The sequence below is a fragment of the Vulpes lagopus genome, chromosome 1 (assembly GCF_018345385.1).
Source record: "Vulpes lagopus strain Blue_001 chromosome 1, ASM1834538v1, whole genome shotgun sequence".
In the NCBI taxonomy this organism is placed as follows: domain Eukaryota; kingdom Metazoa; phylum Chordata; class Mammalia; order Carnivora; family Canidae; genus Vulpes; species Vulpes lagopus.
This window is the reverse complement of record NC_054824.1, coordinates 68,956,933-68,973,022: the sequence shown is the minus strand read 5'-3', so window position 1 is coordinate 68,973,022 and position 16,090 is coordinate 68,956,933. Positions and strand designations below refer to the sequence as shown.

The window sequence follows — 16,090 nt, the reverse complement described above, 5'->3', positions numbered from 1 at the left end:
AAACCATTTTCATCCAGGGCCCTGCTGCTATACACATTCTTAAAGTATTAGAACTGGAAGATTAGTTCATCTAATCAGAATCAAATCTTACTAACTCTTACAGCCCTAGAGAAATGCATCCCAGCCTTTCTTTCTCTCTTTCTCTTTTTTTTCTCTCTCTCTTTCTCTCCCTCTCTTTTTCCTTCCTTCTTTCCTTCCTTCCTTCCTTCCTTCCTTCCTTCCTTCCTTCCTTCCTTCCTTCCTTCATTTTTCCCTTCTTTCCTTCCCTCTCTCCCTCCCTCCCTTCCCAGAGAGGGAAAAAAAAAAAATCACAGAGCTTGGACTATAACTTGGACCTCCTGAATCCCAGTCCAGACCTCTTTCTGTTTCTCTGGTTGCCGTGGACCAGAAAATGGACTTTAGGTCTACTTGTCTTATCAGATCACAGTGGCCCGCAAGTGTCTTCATAACCTAGTTAGCACCTTCCTTCTGAGGAAAACACAGTGACCTTCCATAAGTAGCCCTGTACTTGGGCATTTTCCTGGACACACACTTTCTGGTTCCCACTGCAGTGACTGGGCATTTGGAGGGTTCCAATCCTAATGGAATAAAGAAAGCGGAGCAGTCTGGGTAACTGGGGTAACCTTCAGGTTGGAGGGTTGATTTGACTTAGCAAGTTCTCATACAAGCCACATTTTTTTAGCCTTAATCTAAACAGACAGGGGGGTGACTGAAAATGTGTAAATGTTAAAATGTTATTATTCAGAAGCCCTTGAGATCCCCATGGATCATCATCATAATTAGAATGCAACACAGAAGACCCCTTGCTTCAGCAGCTCACAGGGTAAAAGGAAAATGAATGTTCAGAATGAATAAAGATTGAAAGTTGAAGGGACTGGGAATTAGCATGCTGGTGTGTGCCATTCAGTAGAGCAGCTGGCCTTGATATGTGGGGAGAGTAAGGAAACAGCTGGCCTTGTGTCCCGGCCCCTTGTTTCTCTCCTAGAAGGACAGGCTATGGGACTGCTGAGGGCAGCTCAGGAGGAGGATCAGAAGCTGCATAGTTCTGAGGTGGGAGTGCAGTGATTCCCAGTAAGAGGGAGAGCCTCAGGCCTGATGGTCCTCTTCTGCAAGTCTGGGAGTCCCAGGAGTGTCCACACATGAGGTTCACATCCCTGATTTTTCTAACGTGTTTCCGCCAAACTGGAAGCCTGTCAAGGTCTTACTTGTTCTTCAGCACCCAGCTGAAAAGCTACCCTTCTGAGAATCCTTCTGGTTGAAAGTAATCACTCTCCCTCCTGCTCACTGTGTTTTTGGTTTATACTTTTCTAAAAGCATCTATTAATTTTGGCCTTGAATTCTAGTCATTTTTTGTGATAGCTGGTAAGCCCATTGGGGAAACTCAGAGTCTTCATCTTTTTAGTTCCTAGGTGCTCCCTGAAGGCAAACATTTTGCACATGCCCAGCCACAGTTCTGGGGCCCATTTCCCACTTCAGCCTTCTCACTGCATTATCTTCTATCTCCTCCTTCTGCTGTCCAGAGCTGTAAGGATAATGAAGGCAATGGATACTCTCACACATCATGTATACTGTCTTTGGTGATCTTTTCAACAGACCTATGAGCAACAGTTGTTGGTCTGATCTGTGAGCAAAGTATATTGTAATGGATCTGGTGTGGAGAATAATAATAATTGTTAACATCTCTTGAGAGCTGGCATGTGCCAGGTGTGGTTCTTGACATGTATAATTTAATTCTCACAACAATTCTATGAAGTCAGTGCTGTGATGATCCCAAAATTATAGATGAGAATTCTGGGCACAGAGAAGTTAAGTAATTTGCTCAAGATCTGGTTCATGATCAGTACATTATATTGTTGCCACCTTGTTCCTAAGAGACCTAATATTATCCTGACTTTGCAGAAGGAAAGGACCACTGAGTAGTTCTTTTCCTACCTACAATTTGCCAGGATATCTAGCTTAGTCTGGGATATGGTTTTCTATGGGGAAGAGAACACTAGCTTATTAAGATCCTCAAGATCTTTGATCCTGACAAGCTTTTCAACCACTAAGGTATCTTTCCTAGAGAATTGCCTGGGTAAGTCATGTAATCCTAAGAATCCTTTCCCAAGCTTTCTTATACTCCATAAAGTATTGGTAGGTTATGTTTCCCCTAATGGGATTATGGCCCTCAGGAATTCTTCCTCTTCACTTATTTCCTCCTTCCATAAGTTTCCATTCCTTCTTTCTGCCCACTTCCTTCCCCCGGCATCTGTCTGGTATTAAGCTCTTGGCATCGGTCTTTCTTTCTTCATTGATGGCTAGCATGAATGGGTGGCTGTTAGACAAGGCTTTCATTGTCAGCTACCACAGCAGCAGTCAGAACATTCTCCATGGCCTGGCTTCTGAGGTCCACCCAGGCAGCGTGAGCCAGGCTGACTCCCAGTTCTGGACTCCAGTGTTTCTCTTTTGTTGTTGGACTCCTCTCCCTCCCCAAAATATTGTGAAATAAGGAGCTAGATGCTGGCACAAAGGATTAGAAGCCTGTGTTCCTGCTACCAAAGTCCTCTTTTTGTATTCAAATGTAGTCAGAGGAACCTTGCACCTTGGGCCAAACTCTAGGACATTGGCCATTTTGGGTATGGTCTGAGAGGTAGCAATTTTGACTCTCCCCATCAGCCTCTCCTAGGAAGCACTGTTGGTCTGAACCACCAGTAGATGGTCATGTGTCATCCTCTCTGGCCCCACCTTGCAATGCTACAGGGCAGCTTTGTTCAGGCTGCCAGTTGTCATACACGGAATTCATAGCTGTGAAGTCATGGCTTCCTGGGGCTGAGTTAAGCTGGACGGAACTCTTATGTATGTGTGTACAACGTTTTTTCTTCCTAGAGAAATGATTTGAGTTGTTCAGGGCTTTTCAGTGCGCTGGACCTGACCTTTGGGGGATACAGTTTGTGAGTTAGGGGTGTGAAAATCCCGAAGCAGTCAAGTGTAGAGGAAGGAGATGCCAAAGTTCATACTTCTGGACTCCTGTGGATAAGTAATCAGTGCCATAAAGTGGAGCTAATTGGCTGCCTCCTTGAAGCCCCAGCAGGCTTGCCAAAAGCTAAACAGACTGTGGAGACTGAACCATTTTCTTGAGAAAGTGAGGTGAGTGGAACCATGTCCATGCTCAGACCTCAGGGTGATGGGCTCAATATGAGAACTGGTTTTTTTTTTTTTTTTTTTGAGAACTGGTTGTTGGTGGTCTTAAAGGTGGTCTTGGAAGAGCCAGCATTGTGGGACTTTGGCATTGGGCATGGGCAGTGAACACTGCGTCTTAATGCATCATGTTTATAAAGCACCCCCCTCCTCACCTCACGACCCTGTTCAGTTGTGGAACTGAGCTTCAAGGAGTCTTGGGCTGCATGCAGGCTATTGAGGGAGAGTGAGTGCTATGTAGGAAGTTCCTGAGAGAAGCACCCAGGCAGGGATCTGCAGCACTCCCCAAAGGGGAGAAATTTGCCATCACAGTGTGGTTAAGACTTGGATACTCATCACCATTGGAGCATAAAAGGGATTTTTAACAACTATGCAGTCTATCCTACTTATTTTAGATACTGAAGCTCAGCAGGATGAGGTCACACAGCTAGAGAGGAGCACAGCCAGGACCAGAGCCAGGTGTTCAGAAAAGCCTAGGTTAAAGTCTTCTCCCCCACCACCTTGGACAAACCACTAAGGCCTGAGGGCCTTAGATTTCTCATCTGTAAAAATAATTGAACTTGATCCTTTGGGTTCTAAGATTCTCTGAACTCACGAACAGTACTTAGGAACTTTGGGCAGACTAGGGAATTTGGTATCTATACTGTAGATTCCAATTATAGAGAAAATAACACTGAATATCAGCTTAGGAACATGAGCTAGTGCTGGGCACAGGGTTGTTCATCTATCCTGCTTATGTGGGTGAAAATCTCTCATGGGTCTGAGTTCATTCAGGGCAGGCCCCTTGGGTGTCCTAGTGTGATACTGATGTTGGACTCTGATTTGGTCAATTATTTATGCCACTCCAGGGCAGGGATATTTGATATCTTGGGTGAGTATACAGTCGTAGTTGGCCTCATGAGCTGGTAGTGTCAGATTTCTGGGATGTTGAGGAGGCCTTGAGAGAACTGCAAATGTTTCTGGGCATTGACAAATTAGACCATCCTGTTTTCAGTGGATCAGCTGAGGCTAAACTTAAGCAAATAGGAGCAGCTGGGAGGCTTTGGAAGGAGTGAGATGTGCACATTCTCAAAAAAAAAAAAAAAAAAAAAAAAAAAGTCTGTGCTCCCTGAGGAAGGAAGGATGAGGCGTGGAGCCCTGAGCAGCCCCCCTATGAGGAAGGAAGCAGTTATTTCTCTGCTGTTTTGTTTTGCACGTTCAGTTAAAGAATTCCAGAAGTTGCAGGTTGTGGATCCTGACCTCCATTTTTTCCCCCTCTGTTGCTGCTTGCCAGAGGAAGGGAGGGCGGGTGGCTCTAAATAACACTTTGGCCTTTATGGAAATGTATCAGATGTTCCAGGAGTGAGTCTTGCCTGCTCCCTGGCTCTCTTTCTCTCTATTTCTCTCTCTTTCTCACTTTTACTCCAGATATGCTCTCTGTCTCCTTACCCGTGTCCTTTCTGTAGGATATAGTTAGTACTTCTCGCCTTATATAGCAAGGTCTGGTCGTTAATGTTAACAGAAACCTAACAACAGGGAAGGCTGCCAGCTAGCATTAATCAGGCCAGTGTTTGGAATTTCATAAATGCTCTGACTTTGGGTACAAATTGAACATTAAGAACAATATGAAACTGTTTTCTTCCTTCCTCTCTCTTCTTCTTTCCCTCTGCCCTTATCCAGCTTTTCTCTCTTTCCCCGTTTTTGAATTCCTCAGCTCTGCTGTACACTCGCTGCACTGGAACTTTGTTGATTTTTGCCACGTTTAATTTTTTATTTCTCTGTCTCTCCGTCCACTCCAAGACCACAGGCGGAGCAGCAGCAGCCGGAGCCAGGACTCTGCGGAGGGGCAGGACGGGCAGGTCCCAGAGCAGTTCTCAGGTCTCCTCCACGGCTCCTCCCCGGTGTGTGAGGTGGGGCAGGACCCTTTCCAGCTGCTCTCTGCCACTGGCCAGAGCCATCCAGAAGGGTCCCCCGCACAGGGCGCCTGTCACGAGGCCAGCATGCAGCTGGAGGAGACGGGTGTACACGCTCCTGGAGCCTCCCCACCCAGTGTCCTGGACCAGGGTAAGAGAGTGGGTTACCCGGCCGGCCTGCCCACCACCACCAGCCAATCGCACCCCGAAACTTTGACTCACACAGCATCGCAACACCCTGGTGGTGCCGAGGAAGAAAAAGACCAGAGTGGGACTAGGAGCCGAGCCCCTCCCACCAGCAAACCCAAAGCTGAACTCAAACTCAGCCGCAGCTTGTCCAAGTCTGACTCTGATCTCCTGACCTGCTCACCCACGGAGGACACTACAATGGGGAGCCGGAGCGAGTCCTTGTCTAACTGCAGCATCGGGAAGAAGAGGCTGGAGAAATCGCCCTCCTTTGCCTCTGAGTGGGATGAGGTAAGGCCACGTGACATTAAAGGGAGCTGGGCTGGCCACAGCCCACCACAGCTACCCTGTGTGCCGACTCCCGGGCCCAGGACATGTGGGCCAGGGTTGCCCTGGTTCCTTCATACTGTGACTAGAGCATTTCTGACAACTGTGATGAGGCAAGCCCAAGTTGCTGGGGCAGGGGATCTTACTGTCCAGATGGCAAAGGATAGGCCCATTCATGGTTAAAACTAGAGGGTGGTGGCTCCAAGCAGAGCAAGTCTGAGGGTGAGGCAGTTCCTAGAAATGACACGCTGTTTGGAAATATTTGGATCCCATTAGCCACCATCCAGGGAGTCATACTTACCCTGAAGCTGCTTAAGAAGAGCTAGAAAACTTAGTAGGAGTCTTCAGGAGGAAGAGGGAAGGTCCAGGGTCAGCTAGGAGGGGGTGAGAAGGGTGAGCTTTGGGATGCCTGGGTGGCTCAGCGGTTGGGCACCTGCCTTTGGCTCAGGTCGTGATCCTGGGATCCAGGATCAAGTCCTGCATCAGGCTCCCTGCGAGGAGCCTTCTTCTCCCTCTGCCTGTGTCTTTGCCCCTCTCTCTCTCTCTCTCTCTCTCTCTCTCTCTCTCTCTCAGTCTGTGTCTCTCATGAATAAATAAATAAATCTTTAAAAAAAAAAAAAAAGGGTGAGCTTTGGGAGAAGCTGCTGAAAGGGGATCAGATGGGCTTTTCTATTCTCCACTCCTCCATGATTTTTCATACTGCATTCCCCTGGAAGACCAAACTTCTCTCCCAACAGAAACATTCTGCCCATCCCACATTCCCGGGTTGATGAGGCAGAGGGCTAGGTGGTTCCAAAAACAAGGAGAGATTAGAGAGGAGAAAACATTTGGAGTCTGAGGCCCGGGTTCCTTTCACAACCATTGTTAGAGAATAGTTAGAAATATGTACCTGAATATTTTTTCAGTGACCTGTGACATGTCTTACTAGGCACAAGAATGTGTTTGTCAAAGATTGGTAAATACCCAGAGAATGTTCAAGTGCTACCTTTGCAGGCTTCTTGCTGAGAGGGAGCTGCCTCTGAAGGGGACTGGGTCTGTCTCCCAGGAACATTCTTAGGAGATGAATTTAGCTTGCAAATTGGAGGAGAACAGTGCAGCTGCCGTGTCCATTTGAGCAGTCTGTAGACAAAACGCCCTACCCAAATCTATTCAGGTTGCAGCTGCAAAGTTATATAAACCAAAGCGAATCCCATTCCCAGCGTGGGAACAGAGTGGGGGCAATTCCTACAGCACTCTTATCTCCAGATAAGATGCGGTTTAGGACTCAGGCACTCAGGGACTGAGGGATCCTGTGCAATAGAAAGTTTTCACAGGTTGAGAAACCGAGATTGAGTGAGCCTGGACTAGACAGACGCTAGACCACTTAAGGAGAATCAGTTTGAGTTAACAGAGCTCCTGGCCCATGGGAGATTACACACAAGAATCTGTGTGCTCTACCTTTGCTTTTTCTTTTTTTTTTTTTTTAACTTTTTTTTTTAAAAGATTTATTTATTTATTCATCAGAGACAGAGAGGCAGAGACACAGGCAGAGGGAGAAGCAGGCTCCCTGCAGGGGACCCAGTGTGGGACTCAATCCTGAATCCTGGGATCATGCTCCACGCAGAGGGCAGATGCCCAACCTCAGAGCCACCCAGGCATCCCTACCTTTGCTTTTTCAAAACAGAGGTTTTACTTGTTTACAGACAAGGATATAGGCTAAGGCAGCTTAAGAGTAAGAGAAGTCCAGTGTACTCTGAAATGGGAGGAGGGCCCAATGGAGAAAAACATCAGTGGGTAGGGAGGGTGGAGATAAGTTTGAAGACAGAGGGTGGGAGGAGGCTTCAGGAAAGATCATGGAATTTGATGTGGATTTAAAAAACCAAGTGCTTCAGGGAAAACCAAGTTGCAACTAGTTGAAATGAAGAGTTCTGGTGGAGAGAATAGCGTAAGCAAAGGCATCAAGCTGGGAAAGCTTGGGTCATTGGGTTTCCATAGAGAATAGAGGTCGCATAGGGGAGCATAAGGAACAGGGGCATCACCTGGCTGGCTCAGTCAGTGGAACAGTGACTCTTGATCCCAGGGTTTTAAATTCGAGCCCCATGATATAGAGATCACTTAAGAATTAAAATCTAAAAGAAAAAGAAATAAGGGTAGAGGGTGAGATTGGGACCACCTAGTGGGAGTAGTCTGAACGTGAGGCTCAGAGTGGGTATTTGGTTTGAGATCAAGGCAGTATCTCAGAATCTTTCAAATGGGCTGGAAGACAGCTTTACCAATCGAATGAATTACCTCTTCCTTTTGGCTCTATCTCCTGAGCATGTACCTTCCACCCAAGAGGTCAATAATGCTGGGTGATTTGCCACAGGATTTCCATGCTCTGTTAACATGCAGCTTTGCCAGGCAGGCTTATAGCCTCACTATTTCCTCCTGGAGAAGAAACATGAAATCACTGAAGCACAGCCCAGCTTAATTGAAGTTGGCTGTTCAGGCTAACATGCTAGTTGTCTCTTGGCACCTTAGCGACAGGAGGTTCATATGTTTACATTTCTGTTCTTGGTAGAGCTTGCAGGTGGCTATAGTGAACCTTGGGACTGTTTGAGGTCTGGGTGTCCTGGACCAGTTTGTATTGTGACTGAACCACCAGAAGCACTCTTACGCTTTAAATTTGAAAACCTAAGGCAACTGAGATCCTCCTGGAAAGAATTCGGAAGATTGAGATTTGCTCATGAGATTTGCTTGTGTAGAGTATATTAGCAGGGCCATCCATGTGTAATCCTTCATTGCTGTTTTTGAGTCACAGTATACTTGGTTTTGGTGGATACCTCTGTCTAAAGAGAAACTTCAGAAGTGTTCTCCGCAGTGGTTGGCCCTAGACCCGAGAACCCCTTGGCAGACTTTCCTAAAACAGGTCATTAGTTAATGGCTGCTCCCTGCCCTACCCCTGACCAGTGCCTGAAGGCTGCTCTGCCTTATCTTGTGCTTGAGATCTTTTCTTTATCTTCCCTAGATCCCTGGGAGGTTGGGGTAAGCTGCCCTGAAGGAGCTTGGGTCCCCGCTCAGCTCCTCACTGTGGAGCCCAGGCAGCTGTGATCCCTGCACAGATGGAGTTGCAGGCCAGTCTGCCAGGTTACTCCTAGAAGGCAATGCAGGGAGATACACAGGACTCAGGCTCCCGAGTCAGCAGATCGAGCTTTGAGCCCCAGCTCCACCATTAGCTCCACCTTGTCGCATGAGTGGCCTCAGGAAACTGTCTCGTTGTTACCAGTTCCTGTGAGACAGGCAGTCAGCTCTGTGTTTCAGAGGGATTTTGACCAGTTAGACATGTGTTTAAGTGCCTAACACAGTTTCTACTGTGCATAAAGTATTGAGTAAATGGTAGCTCTTCCTCTGATTGTTATGCCTGGAGCTCAAAGTGTCTCCAGAAATAAAGGCAGAATGTTGGGAGGCTTGTCTGGTGCTGGCAGAGTGCTGGGGAAGCAGTGGAGTTCAAGCCCCTCACGTAGTGACCTATTGCGTGACTCAGGCCCGCCCTGGAGATAGAAGGGCCTGCCCAGACTGGGAAAGTAGGGCAGCAGCCCCCCATTGTTCTTTGAGAAATTAATGAGCCTTCCTGCCAACTCCCAGGAGAAGAGAGAAGTAGGAGAGAAATCTGTGGCTTACTCTGTGGTTTATTTTTCAGATGTAGTCTTCTGTATAAGTGCTGGCAGTGGCTGCTTGATCGGTTGCTTGTTGGAGCTGATGTTATGTAGCTGGGGAACCTGCACAGCTGGTAGGTTAGGAGTCACTTTTTCCAAATACAGACTGCTCCTTGCAGGTGCTTCAGCCAACCCTTGTTGATAACCCAGAATGAGAGGACTTTGAAAAGTTAGCCTGGTTGAAATGAACCTCTGAGATGGTATCCATTATGACACTAGCATTCTCCCTATTTTCCATTAGATTCTTAGTAACAAAAAATAATAGAGTTTGCTTTGAAAAGAGTTCAGCCTAGGAGGAAATCTAAATCCAAGCTTCAGTAGATACTTTTCTCTGTTCACCAGCCAAAAGTAAAAGCACTCCTTGTTATCTTAATGATGGCCAATAGAATAGGGGCATGATAGAAGGCAAACTGGAAAGCTATCCACCAACTATAACTTTAAAAATACATAGATTAGGAACGGGAGAATCACCTACATCTCTCTACAGATTGTTAACCTCTGTTAACATTTTATGTATATCCAAATTTGAGCTCTTAGTGTATATACCAAACTGTAGTTTGTGTTTCTTACCTAATTACTACATTTTGTGGGTATCTAACCATGGCAGCATCCATAAGATCTGGATTCAAACCTGAATTCTGAAAGGCACAGTATCCTGTTGTGGGTGTGTCAGAAGGCTAGTTTGTTGTTGTTGAAGCTATCCTCCAGTTGGGTGTCAAGGCACCTTGCAGGGCATCTTCTGTCTGCCCCTGGGATGTTCCTTACCTTTCTCTGCCTGCCCATGCACCCCAGAAGGTTCATCTGTGTGGCCTGCATCACGAAGCCAAGGAATCTTGAGTTGACTGTGTCCCCCTACTTAAGACCTGCTCTCCTATGGAGACCTTTCCTGAAAGCTGCTATCTCTGGGTTCTGGTAACCAGTCCCTCCCCTTGATACTTCCAGCCTGGGGCTTTTGGCTATGACTCCCTCTCCTCGCTTGTCACTCTCCTCCCTTGTTGCTCTCTCTTTTTCTCTCTCTCCTCTATCCAAATCTGTGTAAATTATCCCTTAATTAAGCTCCTTTGGTTGCCCAGTTTGTGTCGTCTTTTTCCTGAGGGGACACTGAGTGGTACAGCCATTTGTAGCACTATTTCTGTCAAGGGTAAGCAAGCATAGATGGCTGTGTGCTGGAGCTGTAAACATGGCTCCTGCATGTAAATTGTGAATGAATCTTCATTTGCAGATGAGCCAGAGGTGTGAATATTCAGCGCACTCAGGATGCAGGAGAAGTTCATCATCTAACTTGAAATGTTTCCACCTCTGACTGTAGGCAAGAAACCTGTTCTCCTTTCCAGAGTTGTTGATGTGCCCAGAACCACTATCCCCTGATGGATTTCCATCCTATCTCTGCTGCGCTGCTGTGTGGTATGCCCCCGAGTGCACACAGCAGCAGCAGCAATTAATGTCTGAAATAAATAGCTCCTAAATAGAACAAAAATTACCTTCTGGTTGGATTGTGGCTTGAATGTATATAGTCTTGGGGGTCAGGTAGGTCTCTCATATACCAGCCTTTGAACGGGATTGAAGTTTATGAGAGACAAAACCTCAGAAGGCTGCATGTCTACTTAGCATAAACATTTGAGTAATTGAAAACTTGGCTGAACGCTTAAGTGATAAATTTGTGTTTTGTAATCAGCTTTCACAAGTGGGAAATAGGTGAAGAGCAAGGTCATGTGTTTTGTGTGCATTTTGTATGAGCTGAGAAAAATTTCTGGCCAGGGATTTGAGGAATGCCCTGGTTTCACCTGAAATAGTAGCCGAGGGAACCCTTGGCCTTCAGATCCCTCATTGAGCAGTGAAGTGGCAGCAGCAGGGAGGGCGCCCTTCCCAGTGGGTCCCAGCCGCCCCACCCTTCCGGGCACACCAGTTGGAAGCATGATGTCATCAAGGGAAGAACTGATTGGTTGAACTCCACAGAGGCTTCGGTTGCTTTTAACCCTTGAGGGTTGAGTATGCTAAAAGAAGAATGGCCTAGATGTGAAATAAAGAGATCAGAGCTGGAGTTTCTGCTGACAATGACTAAAATTTCCATCCCATAGCCTGCAGTTTGTATTGTTCTTTATTATGTAAACAAGGATGCTGTGTGGTCTTTCTGGCTGAACATTGCCTGCCCACTCTAGCTAGACAAGAATGTGACTCCTACCTCTAGGGACAAATCGGAGCCTGGAATGTCTGTTTAGTTGTTTCCTGGTATACACAGGAGTCATAACTTTTGTCCTAGAACCTCAAAATTTCCCTTGGTTTTAAGTGGCTTTGTAAAATTGAGGGGGTTTTTCCCCCATATTTTATTTTTATTGTATATTTATTTGTGAGAGATACAAAGAGGCAGAGACATAGGCAGAGGAAGAAGCAGGCTCCCTGTGGGGAGCCCGATGTGGGACTCGATCCCAGGACCCCAGGATCACATCCTGAACCAAAGGCAGACCCTCAATCACTGAGCCACCCAGGCGTCCCTTCCCCCGTATTTTAAAAAGAAACTCACTTAGTTTTAGGCACTCCTGAATAAACAGTTTTGCCTTTCTAGCTGCTAAATCCAAGTGATTTTGGTTGGCTCTGATTTTAAAAGGGCATCTCCATGGCCTTGATGCTAACAGAACACCATACATAGTGTTATAAATAAGCCAGCATTAGTCCTGGCTGTACAGTTAGTGAGGGGAGGACTGGTGTGCTTGACCCCTGCCACAACCCACAGGACCACCCTTGATGACATCATGCCTCTGAGTGGACACCATGCCGTGCTGGAAGGGCGGGGCCTGGCACCCAGTCTAGACGGGTACCCTCCCAGCTGCTGCCACTTCATTTAGCCTGGGGTTCTGGAGGGCCTGGCTTTTATCCTCCCTGTTCTCATTTCCCAGCATCCCTGTCCTCTCCAGCTTTCTTCCTGACTGCTTTACTACCTTTTTACCCCATCTGCTTCTTTCTTTTCATTTCCTTTTTTCCCCTTTACTCTTTCCTCTCTGTTCCTCTATGCTCTTTCCTGTCTTTTTTACTTTCTTCCTCCATACTTTCCTCATTGACTTTTCTTTTCATTCTTATCCTTCCTGCTGGCATCAAAGAGAGGCTTTTCTGATAGCCATTCCTCAGCCTTCACCACCTGAAGGGCTTTTCTTTTCTCTTTTTAACCCTTTCACCAGCATCCATTCATTTCTATATTCTACAGAGCATTTTAGTGCTCAGAGTTTTAGTGTTCAGTGTCCAGTGTGTATTTCACATCTAGGCCATTCTTTTAGCATATTCAACCCTCAAGGGTTAAAAGCAACTGAAACCTCTGTGGAGTTAAACCAATCAGCTCTTCCTTGCCCACAGGAGACTCATCCACACTGTCTGTCCCCCTGTCCTTTCAGAAACAACCTGGTTCCATTTAGCCTCATCAGCACAGCACCATCAAGGACTGGGTAGGGATTTTGTGGTATTTGTGAAATTGCCAGAAGATGAGAACTTTCCTTCTTTGCTCCTTTTTGTTTCCTTACATTTTGGTTTTTTTGAACACCAGACCAAAAGTATGGGTGACAGTGAATGTTAGTGAATCTGAGAAGAATTTGATTTTTAATGCCAGTGCATACAGATGCCAAGAATCACAGGAACATTTTCTGAAACATTCTTTTTATATACTTTGCTTCTGGTTTTACATCTCTCTTCCTGGGATCCCTGGGTGGCGCAGCAGTTTAGCGCCTGCCTTTGGCCCAGGGTGCGATCCTGGAGACCCGGGATCGAATCCCACGTCGGGCTCCCGGTGCATGGAGCCTGCTTCTCCCTCTGCCTGTGTCTCTGCCTCTCTCTCTGTGTGTGACTATCATAAATAATAATAAAATAATAATAAAAAAATAAATAATATATCTCTCTTCCTTCTTTTTTTCTAGTAATGACATCCAGTTGGATACAGACTGATTTTATGTAATTTAAGGAATAGTAGTTGGTCTTACATGCTAAGCAATTGTGTTTGAAAATCATGTAGAGGTATTTTCACAAGATTGACAATATAAAATTGGAGTATACTTTTATTAGAATTTTTCATTCATTCAATTAATTTGTTGAATACCTGCTAAATTCCAAGTATTCTATTATTCAAGCACTGGAGATGAGCAGTGAACAAAACATACAAAAATCCCCTGCCTCAAGTAACTGACACACTAGAAAGCTAGAGGGGAAAGAGAGAAGACAGGAAGTAAAATCCTAGTATGCTAGTTGGTGATAAGAGTGCTAATGAGAAAAATAAAGCTAAGAGGAGGGATAGTGTGGTATGGGGGTAGGGTTGCGGGGGAGGGGGCTCCTAAAAGGAGGGACAGGGCGGGCGGGTGGGCTGAGCTGAGCCACCAAGCTGCTTTCTCTGTTAATGATTAATTTTCCTGTCAGACAAATTTGAAATTCCATTCTACACTTAAGTTGTCTTACAAGTGTAACTTATTACTTGACTTTTACTTTTAACTTTCTTTCTTTTTAACCACTACTACCACCTGCTTCTTTTCTCTTGTTTCCCCCCCTCCCTCACTGATTTTTTTTTTTCTGGTAATTTGTGTTGGGGGATGTTTTATACATACATGTGTATGTACATATGTGCATATTTATGTATGTACATGCATACATATATTTATTAAGCTACTGAAGTAAAATGAAATATGAATTTGCAAGAATTTCTCAAACTTGGGGGCACCTGGCTGGCTCAGTCAGAAGAGCATATGACTCTTGATCTGAGATCATGAGTTTGAGCCCTACATGTGGTGTAGAGATTGCTTAAACAAATAAAATTCAGGGACACCTGGGGGCTCAGTAGTTTAGTGCCTGCCTTCAGCCCAGGGCATGATCCTAGGGTCCTGGGATCGAGTCCTGCATCGGGCTCCCCATTGGGAGCCTGCTTCTCCCCGTGCCTATGTCTCTGCCTCTCTCTGTGTGTCTCTCATGAATAAATAAATGAATGTAAGACTGGAAGAATGCAATTAATCTGGACCTCACCTGTGACGCAAAGCTCTTTCCTGGACCGTGGTGTTATCCCACCACCCTCGAGATGTGCTCTCTGCTTTCAGTTCTGTCTTTTCGTGGATGGCTCTCTGCCTTTACTTCCTTTACTTTTTTGTCCTGCTTTCTTCCCGTGGATGTTCCCTTTTGATGCTTCCAGGTGAGTAGCCAGTGGGTAAGAAGAATGCCTGTGGCCTGGACAGGGCCAAGATGCTAAGCAGTCTTTCTCAGGCATCCTATTCTGTCTTGCTCACGTGCTCTAATGACCGAGTCTGCGGCGCCACAGGGCCCACCTGTCCATAACTCAAGGCAGCATGTTTATTTGTCTGGACAGGTGGAAAACTGCCCAAGCTCACCAGGGGCCTACAAATGACAATTTGTCTGGCAGTCTGTTCTTGCCTGTCCTGATTTAAATGGCCAGGAAGCCATCGTAAACTCAGATGAAATGGTGTGGTTTGTGTAAATGTTCTGGTGCTTTTCCACCTTGGAGCTAATTATTTTCAGCAGAGCCACCCCAAAAACCCACAGGAGGAGTGCCTTGTGTCTGTTATGCAGTCGTGCAGTCCTGGAAGAGCTTCCCTCACTGACTCCTGGAAGGTGAATGACCCTGGAGAAGTTTATCTCCAGGGCCTCACTGTGCCCTCTTTGCTGACCCAGAGGATAGGAGGGAAAACCATGCAACTTGGGGTGTAGTGGCAGAGGAGAGTACTTCAAGGATAGGAATTGCCAAAACCCAAGGTGTTGACCTGTGTTGTGGGAGGGAATAGTCATCTTAAACAGCCTTCATATCTAACTGCATATAGATGTTCAGGCAAAGCCAACCCTGAAATGGAATTTTTGTACACTGGGGATTTTTTAAAGCCATAATACTCAGTATTATATGGCTGAAATTTAAAAGGTACCAAAGAACATATAATTGTCTTAATGCTTCCCTCTCTCTCAGTCCTCCAGACACCCAGGTCCTTTCCTGAGTTTTTAGTATCCTTCTAGAAATATTTGTGCATTTATAAGCATATTAGACATATCAAATATTTCTTTTTAGGATAAGTGGTGCCATATTCTACTTGCTTTTCTCATTTAATAGTATATTTTTGAAAATCATTCTAATTAAGTACATAAAGTATTTCCTTTTCTTTTTTATATTTCATAGGATTCTACAGTATAGATATACTTAATCATTTATTTTAAAAATTTTCTCTAGATGGATATTTTAGATGTTACTCAGTTTTTACTAATTATAAGTAGAACTACAATGCTTATCCTCATATAAAGTCATTTTTAAGATAAATTTCTCGACACCTCACCGACCTGGAGGTGGTCAGCTTTTTAATCTCTTTTTGGTTAACAGATTGGTAATCTTATCTTGGTATAGTTTTGGGTTTTTTTAAAGATTTTATTTGTTTATTCATGAGAGATGCAGAGACATAGGAAGAGGGAGAAGCAGGCTTCCTGTGGGGAGCCCGGTGCAGGACTTGATCCCAGGACCCAGGATCATGCCCTGAGCCCAAGGCTCAACCACTGAGCCACCCAGGAGCCTGATCTTCATATAGTTTTAAAGTGGGTGTCTTTTTTATTATGAGTGAGGCCAGCATCTTTTCACATGTTTAAAAAACACTTTTTCTTTTCTGGGCTCTGCTTGTTCCTTTGCTTTCTGTTTCCTCCCTCCTCTTCCTTTTCTTTTTCTTTTCTCATTATTCCCTTTCTTTTCTTTCTTAATTGCTGTTGTTGATTTGATCTCTTTCTTTGAATTTATAGAAGCTCTTTATGTTTGAAGAAATTAGACCTTTATCTAGAATATGAGTTGTCTTTTGGCTTTGTTTATGGCATTCAGTGGATTTTTAA

The 16,090-nt window shown here is 45.3% G+C and overlaps 1 protein-coding gene across 4 annotated transcripts in view; it reads left to right on the top strand.

Annotated features, from left to right (window-relative positions):
* Positions 1 to 16,090, top strand: part of ANKS1A (ankyrin repeat and sterile alpha motif domain containing 1A) — a 181,622-nt gene that overhangs the window by 109,344 nt on the left and 56,188 nt on the right. For all 4 annotated transcript variants that reach the window (XM_041757646.1, XM_041757639.1, XM_041757632.1 and 1 more), the window contains one exon: positions 4,957 to 5,546. In XM_041757646.1, the coding sequence (XP_041613580.1) occupies positions 4,957 to 5,546 (590 nt within the window). The remainder of the gene's footprint in view (positions 1 to 4,956; positions 5,547 to 16,090) is intronic.